The following is an 11,444-nucleotide window of genomic DNA, read 5'->3' as shown; positions in this document are numbered from 1 at the left end:
TCCACCTTGCTACAAGCAAGCACTGGAACTAACAATAACGCAATCTTGGGAGTTATAGTCAAGTCCAACTCATCGGATTGTCGCAAAATAAAGCACTCCATCAAAAAGCAACTTAAATCTACGAGCCAGCCACACAAGCAAATATGCTCCAAATCAACCAGTGAAACAGCGATTTTTCTTTTCAGAGCAAGAAAATCTGCTCCAAGGTGACCAGAGGTATTTGGCAACCAAGGGTAAAGCATTTATCAAGGGCAGCATAAACTTTTGGTGCTCACCTACAAAACATAGGAACGTATTCACTTTATTTCACAAGCTTTTAGCCCTACGGGCTTACAATGCATCAGCAACTGCTGCGCAAACCAACAGTCAAATGCACCCGCGGACATTTGGGACGACAGTGAGTGGGGCACTTCAATCACCCGGTATCCCAGGTGTCTCAACTGACGCACTTTCATGTTCTCAATGCCCATGAGCATGTTCGAACCTGCACGGTATGATCCTGGACCATGAACCACCACAGCGCAGGGCCATTCCGCAGGACACTGCTGTGGTCTCCACGCGCCGTTCAAAAGGTCCACTTTGCACTTGGACACCTTCAGTTCCGGCCCATCCTCGACACTGAACAAGACGTCGGGGTAATGGTGGTGTGGCAGTGTTCGCTTGATGCTGAACACATCACCGTACTTCCCCCGCAAGCGATTCACAACGTCTAGCGTAACCTTCTCCCTGTAAAGCAGCTTTTCCGTCTCTGCATCAAGGTCGCGCCCCGTTAGGTGGCGCTCGGTACACAAGCTCTCCAATGTCTTCTGACTGAGGAACGGTCCATTGTATTGCGGAAATTCAACGCGCATGGAGCTCTGAAGCGCCTCTGCATGAAAACTGACATCTGCATGCTTGCGACTCCCGTGGATTCGGCTCTCATCTAGAGCGGTCGCCAACAAGTCGGCGGAGTAGATGCCCGCAACCGCCAAGTACCACGCTGCCGAAACAAAAATGTGATGGTAGGCATAAACCTCTGCCTTCCTACGCGTACTCAAGAGTTCGCGCACAATGGATTCGTAGAGCTCGCCAATACTGTCGGGCTGATGGTTGAAGACAGCCAGAGCACGCAGCGTTCTCGTTATTTCCTTCAGTCGTACCGCACTCAGGTTCGTCATCAGGTACTCCAAGCCAATGTCCAGGAGACCCGGGTGGTAGCTCTTGAGAGCGGTGGCCAGAACCGTCACTTGGCTAACCGTGGAAGGCGACCAGTTTGCCATGACAGGCTCGCACGCAACCAGGGCTCTCTCCCACCGTACTGTGTCCTGGTCGAACCTGCTAAAGCGGAGTGCCTTGGCGATTGAAGACACGACGATGCTGTGCGTTTTCGCAGCGTTCTGCTCCAACGACTTCACGATACGTTGCACTAGGACACTGTCTTTGATTGCCTCCTGGCATTTGAAAAAGCTCTGACACACAAGGCCCACTTCCGCGACAGTAAGATCATTGAAAGAGTCAAGCAGCCTGGCCTCGATAATCGGTTTGGTCCTCTGAACCATCCATCGCTGGAGGTTCGAGTAGAACAAGTACTGCATCAACTCGCGCACTGTCAGCTTGGTGACGAAGCGTCCCAGGGAGTGTAGGGCGGTTCTGTTGTACTTGGTGATCCTGCTCAGTCGCAGATGGTAGAAACAGTCCGCGAACAGGAGCTGGCGGCTGTGATCCCATTCAGAGCACCGGCCGCTGCACTCTTGATCCAGCGCGTTCCACAGCAGTTTAAACTGAGGCGTAGTAGTCGCTTCTGTTGGCGGCCACAGGCAGAGACCCGTAAGCAGGCACTTTAGGTCGTTGTGCGACGCGCGGGGTAAGCTAGCTACGATGTCCTCGATAAGCGGTTTGTGTTCACGATTTTCTATGGTAGATGCGGATCCGTTCGTCCGTACGGACAGATCAACGAAACGGCGCGTCGGATCGCCCGCCGACGCGGCAGCCGCTCTAAACAGTTCACGCACAGTGGTTTTGTTCGGCTGCGATATCACGCTATGCCTGAGCTCCGGGAAACTTTCCAGAACTCCGTGGTAGAACTCATTCTCGTATTCTCGGTGCAGTTTTCCGTGAAGCTCCCGTCGTGCTAGCAGGACGGATTCGAGACGCCTTGTTGAGGAGTTGAGAAATCGAAGCATCTTGTAAGTGGCGTTCACAGCTGACAGAAACAAGTTTTCATGACGTTAAGAACACCTAAAGAGGGGGCGCGTATGAAAAAACGACAGCGGCATCAAAAACTACATTGTTTTACGGACGATGGTCTTGTTTTCGCCATGCTTCTGCCCATGCGGATTTGGATTGGCATGTCTGCGGCACGCAAAGCAAAATTGTAAGGTCATTGCCTCCTTTACTACTACAATGCCTGCGGCGTCACACGAAGCGTGCCCGCCTTGCCCTCTCCAACTGCGTTTGAATTCCATGTGGTGGCGCGACCCACCGATCCTCCCGCCACCGATCCTCTCCCGCTAAATCGCATTGTAGCAGACGAACCGCGGGCAAACCGTGCACTGAGCATTCCCGCTTTTTGCCAGTGAACGGCTCTTCATGTTACATATTTTTTACAATATCTGCAAGCATACCTGCCGCTAAATTCGTGTAAGTAAAATACCTGCGCATTAACCAAGCGACGAAATGTTGTGTTTTTTTTGCTCGTGAAATGTAAAACCGAAGAATACGAGATTTGACGCCCATTCTTCAGCGTGCGGAAGAAGAATCCGGATGTCTCGTACCATGAGTTCTCAGTGAACGAAGCCCTGATAGCACAATGGTTAAATAACATTTCTAGAAAGGACAGGGAACCCAACTCAACGTCCAGTTAGTTACTCGATGGTCTGCAATCTGCACTTTCGGCCGGAAGACTTTTCGAGTAACAAGAAAAGAAGTAAGATGCTATGCCTAGTGTTTTCCCGCACTACCCTTCGTACATGAGGCCGGCACCGAAAAGAGAAGCAAGGAGCGATGTAAGCTTCAAAAATGGAAAGCGAGAATCCGCACCGGCAGATATCCAAGTGCGACTGCTGCTTGCCTTGAAGTTTTCTGAAGCGATGCTTTTGGATCTTCGGTCGCTTACGAAACCCCTCGAAGCATGCTTGAAACAGTGTTGAGCTCATCACATCAATGCCAGTCTTTGTGAAAATCCTGACGAAGCTAGGTCATCGCGGCGAGAGTTGGTGGAACTCGTATGTAGAAAGTTCATTAAGCCGCTGCTGACGAACCACGCATTTTTATAAGACCAACAGAATGCAGTGAGAAGGATGTATATTACACCAAGCCCCTAATAATAATAATATTGGCACGGGGGGGGAGGGGGGGGATAACCGGGTTGTGGTGTCCATGGGCAGCACTAATGGGACTAGTGGCGCGAGATGGCACGCGCAAGGAGTGTGGACTCAGACCTGTCTTTAGGAAGGTGAGTCCGGAGGGTCAGGGGTGCAGACAGAAAACTTAATGCCGGATATGAGCACCGAGTGTCGGTGACGAATGGCACGGGCGCGTATATAGTCTGCTTGCTCAGCCGGACAGAGGATGAGAGGCAGCTGGTGTCGCCGAGGGAGCCATCAAGCACCCTGTAGAGTAGGCGGACTCGAGATACGTCACGTCGTTGTTGCAGGGTGTGCCACTTGAGGGTTTTCAGACGATCCTCATAGCCAGGCAGGGGTTTGCGGCGACCGAGGGTACGAGCAAAGAGGGTACGCGTTGCGCGGCACTTAATGCCCTCAAATTTGTCGATGAGGTGGCTTTGGTGTGGGGACCACACGGAGGCGCAATACTCGAGCCGCGGTAGCACAAGGGCTAGTGTACAGGGCCCTGAAAACCATAGAGTTTCATACTAATATATACTAGAGGGAAATCTGGCGCTGCATTCGCGGGCCGCCGTGGGCGGCGCCATTGCAGCTAGCGACGTTCCTCGCCTACTTGGCTTGGTTAGCCACATGGCTTCTTTTTCGTCTTGAAGCCAAAAGGGTAACATTGTTTTTTTGTTCATCTTCCATGAAGCTTCTAAATAATCCCTGACAAATAAATCTTTCGGGAGCTTTAATTTTATAATAACAGAACAAATTTGATTAGGTTTTTGCAGTAACACTGTTGCATTTTTGCAGCCAAAGCCAGCGTTTCAGCCTGTTCGTGAGCCACGCCAAGGACAAGTGGAACGTGCCCGCCCGGTACATGACGGCACGCTCGCTGAAGCGCGGCTCCCCTAGACAGTGGCGCCAGATTTCCCTCTAGTATATATTAGTATGAAACTCTATGCTGAAAACCTCAGGGCCGCAAGGACGGGAGATGCGGTACACAAATCCCAGAATGCGGCGGGCCTTGGACACTGCGCTGCTGATATGAGCAGAAAAGTCCAGAGAGGGACTGAACGTTACACCCAGGATGGGAAGGGTCTGGGTGGTCTTCAAGAAGACGTCTCCGAGGAAGTATTCTGGGCATGCAGCAGCTTTGTTATGGCTGATGCGCATAGCAGCGCTCTTCTCGCTGCTGATGTGGAGCAAGTTTGTGCGGGCCCAGTTGTGCACCGCATGGAGGTTGGCAGATGATGCTGGAGATGAGATTGGCATAGGATCGTGGTGTCGTCAGCGTACTGCCCCAGCTAGCAAGTATCAGCATGAACCGGCATGTCATTGACGTAGATAAGGAAGAGTGTGGGTCCAAGCACAGAGCCCTGGGGGACCCATGAGGGCACTGCGAAATCAAGACATGCACTTCCATGGAAGAGTACACGGGAGGAGCGGCCAGTGAGGAAGCGGCTCAGCCACAGAAGCAGGGAGCCCAGAATACCCAATTGGGAAACTTTCTGTAGGAGCATAGTGTAGTCTAATGCGTCGAAAGCATTGGAAAAAAAAAAAACTACCACCTCTCCTCGCGGCAACCCCTGTGTAGATGCGACGCATAGGCGGAGCGTCGAAGGGACCGCGTTTTATAGCGCGCATAACGTTGAGGGGACTGCGTAAGCCGGTCCCAGTCGATGACGACGTTGGCGTACTTGTAAAGCGGCGTGGACTCCTGGTGTTTGAGCCAAGCGTGGATGTTGCTTCGCCGGAGAACAACCCACCGGTTATATGCGCAGCGCGCCCGAAGGAGAGGAAACCGCGGAAGAGAGAGTACTGCACATGCGCCGGCCCCAGCGCGTCTGCCGCGGCTATGACGCAACACAATCCACTTTAATCCAATCCAATCCAAATCCAAGCCAATCCAATCCAAGCCAATCCAATGCCCCTCGCGAGAGAGTGTTCGCTATCGGAGAGGAGAGGGGGTGAGCGGCGGAGAGCGCAGCTGGCGCGGCGAGGAGAATGGGGGAGGGGCGGACAACGCCGCCGACGACGACGACAACGCCGGAGGGACAAGGCGAGTGAATCAGATGCTCTGCATCTAAAATCGAGCTGAATGATGTCAGTAGGATCGCGGTTGTCAACGTTGGCACTTGCGAAGTTGGCAACAGAAGCCAGAGCAGTTTCGCAGCTGCGCTTAGGCCTAAATCCGTGCTGAGAGGAAGAGAGCAAGTTGTTTTCTTCTAAATAGTGCATGATGTGCCTGTTTATGACAGAAAGTTCTGAAAGTTCTGAAGCTTTGAAAATCATCCTTCCGCTCATAAGTACTCGCAGTGTAACGTCAGAACTCGAACTTATGGTTTCACATGCATGCACGCGTGCATGCACGCATATGTACTATTGTAATGTAACAACTCGCACCTTTGTTTTCACATCTGTTTCGTTTGTGTTCATTCATAATTGTTCTGAAGCTGTCTGATGCCGCTTAATTTGCTTGAATTTGTCATAAACGTATGTGTTGTCCGTCTTAGTCATACCGTAGACTGGAAGCTTCACCGCTGCTGTTTCATACGTGGAATAACGCAATTTTCAGAAAATCTGAGACCAGCAAACGGTACGGAAAAAGGATTGCAGATAGGAGTTGCAGTTGCCTATTAGAAGTAGCCAAAGAACGACAAAACCGATATGCAGTTAAAGCGGGCTGGTGGACTGTACGAGCGAAACAAAACCTGTTCATTTAATGATTGCACAAGAAAGCACTATGGAAAGGAGCAAAGTTACCCAAAATTAGAACAAAAACACAGGCAAACAAATTTTATCTTAGAATGTACTTCAAACGAAAACAAAATGGCGCACAAAAACACGGCATCAGCTGACACCGCAACCGTCACCGAGGATCGGTCACTTGCACCACCGCGCGGTGGGTGAGTGAAATAGACCAGCGATCTGGCAGCAATGGGAACCGCATCCGACTAAGGGAACCATATATAATAAAGGGAATTGGCGCGACACCGCAGGCATTGAAGTAAAGGAGGTGATGGTAAGGTGGCCATTCAGGCTAAAGTCCCTGAAGGGGTTTTAATTCAGGCCACCTAGCAAGTGCCTGCTCCCACGGCTACCACCCGGCATAGAGTTTCGTATATGAAAGTTTATGTCACCCTGTGGATATACCGCTTTTCGGCCTTTTCGGCCAAAAGCGCTGTTCACCCCCCAGACGTCACATCCGCATACGATGGTGTACTTTTTTTTTTTGGGGGGGGGGGGGGGGGGGGGGGCAAAGGTTGTTGCTTCCCGAGGACCCTTTCCCCCGGAGTACAGTGGTTCACTGTCCCCCGGGGACTTTAGCGCCGATCAAGGGACTTTAGGTGCTCCAGCCTCGCCAAATCGCTGACGGCTGGAGCGCCCCACGGAAATGACGTCACCTGTTTTTTGTTATTATTACTTGGATTTTTGTTCTTGTTGATCGCCGAAACTAGTACAATTGATGTGCCGGCCTTGCTAAGTGGCCGTGTCGGCACCGGCACTCATTTGTAGGTCGGCTGCCGCTGTGCTTTTCATTTTCTACACCCATCGGCTGTCGTTCAGTGTCGTGTTATCTACGGCGCACCTGAGGGCAAGGCAAAGCCACCCCGAGCTCGCCGGCTTTTGTCACCTTACATCTTTCTCTCTTTTTATTTTGGGAGGTGTGTGCGCCATCTCACGATACCAGGTTTGATGCTGTGGCTCAATAGGGAAGAATGGGCCTGTGTCCTCAAACGTGGGCTCTGGCTGAAGGGGCTGCCGGCAAAGGTCTAAATAGTGTTGCATGAAAGCCGCTTGCGCCACGTGTTCGCCTGACTGCTGCCTGCGCTCCCATTTAGATCATATGATCTGTGGCTTCTGTGGAGAGAATAGGCGCAAAGAATACCTTTAAAGGCCCTGATTTGACAAGAGTTCTCTTGGGCCTAGTGCTCACTGGATCTTCCACTAAACAAGTTTATTCTATGGTTTTTGTGCACCCCAGTACGCGACGCTGAACACCAGCGTTTTTATCCGTAGTTTTGGCGCAGCAGCCTGATATGTTTTGCAACCTCGCCATACTTTCTGTGCATAAAAAGACCAGCAGGTGCCTTATTTCGGGGAGTGAAACCAGCACAGCTGGGACAAAAGAGGCCTGAGTTAAAGTGTATTGGATGTGACAAAAAGGTGTTTGGAGTAAACACTGTGTCAATACCTTTTTTCGTCGTGACTACAACTCTGTATCTTTGGTCATGTTGTACCAACTTTTTCGAGCTTCCAAAGTTGCAAGGGACAACTCTGTATCTTTGGTCATGTACCAACTTTTCCGAGCTTCCAAAGTTGCAAGGGATACATTGCAGTGCTACAAGTACTGATCACAAAGTGTCAAAAAAATTGGCTTAGCTGGCACAAGCACAACATTGCCACCGTTGTTAGTGATGGCCTGGAAAGAATCACGCCAAAGCAGGAAGCACCGACCAACCCAGGAGATACGCTGTAATATGTTTCGGGAATGTGACTACCCAATACCTGACAATAACTTGTGCCTTTTATGAAAATATAAGCCACGTGAAAATGTATAGTATATTCTAAGGCCGTCTCGTTAATTATGTGCCTACTCACGCCCTACAACAAGGACCAAAGAAAGTTAATAAAACCGCGAAAAAATAAATGGTCTGCAAAGTCCGTAAGAAACAGAAGAGCTCGTGCGGGAATGAAAAAAAAACCCAGTGCAGCTTCGGAAATGCTAGACATTTGTCGAAACATAATCAAAGTAGTACTCTGCAGACCAATCAGAAGCGAAAATGCACTGATATTTCGCAAGATATGGGGGTGGGGGGTGAGGGGAGGGGGCGAGGGGGTGCTTAACTTTCGTTGTGTACGAATGCGGAGCGAACTCAAGTAATGAACGTTTTTGTAATCCCACACACACAAGCTACGCGTTCACTTTCCTTTTGTTTTTAGACTCAACAAGCTGATCACTCGGCGGACGCCTTTTTTGAAGAATACAGTAAATACGTATACAGTAAGTTCACAAGCGATAAACAGTGTTGTTGGAAGAGTGTGGTATCTGATAAGGCCCTCTGATTTCAGTTTGTGCTAGATTCTTCAAGCTCCCTGCGTCATATGACGATAATTCGAAGAAACGTTTAGTCGCGGACGCCCTGCTCGCGGGATATTTATGCAGCAGAGGATCCATTGCGAGCGCTGACCTGACGACAAGACGACCCAACACTAAATTTCTTGTCGTGTGCTGATTCCCACGTAGAATTTTACATCATTCATCGTACTTATTTGATGTTCGTAACTTCGTGAAACTTATGTCACATTGAATTGTCCAGGGTAGTGATTAATATCTGAGGTATGAAGCGAAACTGGCGTCCTCAGGTATGAGTGCTCCGCTAAATTATGTCAGCACACAAAACCTATTGACATCGTAGTGTATAGTCGTAGCACGACCATCTGAAGAAACGCTGCTTACGGAGATACTGTTTGTAAATTTCAGGGCAGTGGAATTGCAATCAGCTCCACGCATATGCCGATTTCACGACGTCGGCCTGTGACACACTCTTGGCGCTTATATACGGACCGAGTGTACCGCATTAAGATCGCGTCAGAAACATTTACTCTCTCTTAAATACATCACTTTTGCGAACAGAGTGACTGCTCCAGATAAATATGTACTTCCGACTCATACAACCGGTAAATCTCAGTCCTGAACGTGCAGCAAAGGTAACAGCGACAGTGGGGCGCGGGCCGGAGCCTCCCGCGACTACTTTCGAAACGGACCGCTAGGGGGATTTCAGTGGCGCCCCTACAGGCAGCGATCGAGGCGTATAGGCGCGTCTCAGCCGCTCACAGTGAAGCAACAATGGTTGTCCGATCTTCCCAACCTCTTTTCGCGCATGATTTGCGCTTTTGAAGAAACGAAAGACCTGACACTCATCGAATGCGCGTTGTGTTCTCGCTGGCAGCCGTTGGCGACTCGCCGGCCGCGCCCACTCGGTTTCTGACTGAACTTCACTTCCGGGCGATCGTAATGTGCGCTCTTTCATCCAGTTTTGGTTTCGAAAAGAGCAATTTTCAATCTTCGTTTGCATTGCTGCGACGCATATTTGGGCCTCCAGATTTTGCACTTGGCACATTTAAAGTACTACTACCGGAAAACAGTGCATTTACGGGATCGAAAATTTCGTTACAGTTGGCCTTTAACTTATACGTAAATGACTTCTCGGCAGTATGCGACTCCCCACGGTTGGTTATGCGTGCAGATAATACTAATATGTTCTTCTCCTTAAAATTACTCCCTGGGTTGGAAATAAACGTTAACAAAGTACCTGGATATTCTGTCAAATTGGCTGCATATGAATAAACTTCCACTAGATGTCAGTAAAAATAAATATGTAATGTTTGCGCCAGTTATTAAATCAAAAATTGTAATTTAAGGATACTGTTCCGAAAGTGTAAAGTAGACCAAGTAGAAAACAGGAAACTCTCAGATTTTGGTTAAAGGAGTACTGACACGAAATTTCAAAGCTGACACAACTATGTAAAATGCTTCCTTATTATCAGGAGATATCTCCCAGCAAGTTTCAAGACCAACCGTTCGGCGTAACATTTTAAATCCATCTTAATCTTCGCCCGCACGAGAAAGCCCGGTTCGGGTCGACGTGACATCATCTGCTACATGCCCCAAACTGCCGACGTCGGGGCTCCCGTGACGAAGCCGACGCCCTGGCTGTGGTTGGCGCACGCTGCTCCGGCGTGTGTACACGTCATGGTTTTGGGACTGACGTCATGCTGCCCGGGCGCGTGGGGACGGTGAAGACCTCGGCCGGTCTTGGCGCGCGCGTGCGCTCGCTCACCCGCGCGTCCGGAGCGGCATCGGTAAGGCAAGAATGGCGACACGATACCTCCTGTCATGGCGGCCGCTCGGAGTTCGTTTTGTCGAAACCGAAACTGACGCGAATAAACGACGCCATAAATGAATGTTTACGCTGCGCTCGACCGTCCCATGTGTCATTCTATGATTAGTGGGCTGGTAGGCACGCATAACAGCAAAAAAAAAAAAAAAAAAAAAACATAACACGAAAATTTTGTGTCAGTACTCCTTTAAGAAGTAACTTATTTCTGTAATACACACGTAGAAAAACTGTGTTCTGAACTAGGTAAAACTGTTCGTGGCCTTTTCAAAATATCCTCTCTTACGCGGCTCTGGGGGAAAAAAATTACATTAAATCTTATTTTATTCTATGCTATCATACTGTTCACTAGTATGGGGTACCACGTCCGGTTATAATTATACTAGAGTCATTATATTGCAAAAAAGGTGCTCAGAATTTTTGAAAATTACCATTGAAGCATTCACGATCTAAGAACCCAAGATTTATTCTCGAAACGTGGTTTGCTTATACTTATTGAAGTTTATTATTACAGACGGCTACAGTGCATAATTATTAATAACCTTTATAACCACCATACACTTCAGCCAGCGAGTCGGCACGGCCTGCGGGGTGGACTTAGAACAACTCCCAGGACCCGTACGAATCACGGTACACAACATATTGATTTTCTGATGACAATGCTCTTAAATAATATTGGGGAACGCCATGATTGTGGCAAATGGTTGTCTAATAAATTCATTAAGAAAACGCTGCTGGATCTTCGTGTGGAATACTCACTGTGTGCCTGTTTTTGCTGTTGTCTGTCTGTAAATGTGCTATTACGTATCTGCCGTTTATTATATGTTTACAAGGTGTAACTTTAAACAATAAGAGGTGTGTTTGTAAGCTACCAACTATTTTTGAGGTGAATTTAAGTACTCTACAACCGTATGAGAGAGCTTCTTAATAGATGTATTCATTCCTGCCTGATTCTCCCTACTTTCACGCTGCGAGTGTATTTTTTTTTGCATGATTTATGCATTCTGACATGTCACTGAATGTTCTTGAGCTGATTTGCTAATACACTGTACGGCTGGATTGCCCATGGAGCAAGAGCCTTTGTCAGGCCGTAGCATTTAGCTCTTGCTGCACTTTCCGCAGATCGGAAAGAAGCGAATAAACTTGAAACTTCAAATTCACACACTTGGGAAAAAAAGTGATGTTCACAAAGCCAAAAATGTTCTTAGTTTTACGGCCCGTACTCAAT

The 11,444-nt window shown here is 48.9% G+C and overlaps 1 protein-coding gene across 1 annotated transcript; it reads right to left on the bottom strand.

Moving 5' to 3' along the window:
- Positions 1–262: 262 nt before the first annotated feature.
- LOC144151942 (FAST kinase domain-containing protein 5, mitochondrial) lies at positions 263–2,359 on the bottom strand. Its single transcript, XM_077683121.1, has one exon. The coding sequence runs from the start codon at positions 2,160–2,162 to the stop codon at positions 297–299; it is 1,866 nt and encodes a 621-aa protein (XP_077539247.1). The 5' UTR covers positions 2,163–2,359; the 3' UTR covers positions 263–296.
- Between the last annotated feature and the right edge of the window lie 9,085 nt (positions 2,360–11,444).

Source organism: Haemaphysalis longicornis, unplaced genomic scaffold, assembly GCF_048455015.1.
Source record: "Haemaphysalis longicornis isolate Haplotype H1 unplaced genomic scaffold, Haemaphysalis longicornis Haplotype H1 scaffold_9, whole genome shotgun sequence".
Taxonomy (NCBI): domain Eukaryota; kingdom Metazoa; phylum Arthropoda; class Arachnida; order Ixodida; family Ixodidae; genus Haemaphysalis; species Haemaphysalis longicornis.
The sequence above is the reverse complement of the archived record's forward strand: the minus strand, read 5'-3'. Positions and strand labels throughout refer to the sequence as shown.

Coding starts and splice junctions, on each gene's coding strand:
- LOC144151942 (XM_077683121.1), bottom strand. CDS start 2,162: ATGCTTCGATTTCTCAACTCCTCAACAAGGCGTCTCGAATCCGTCCTG.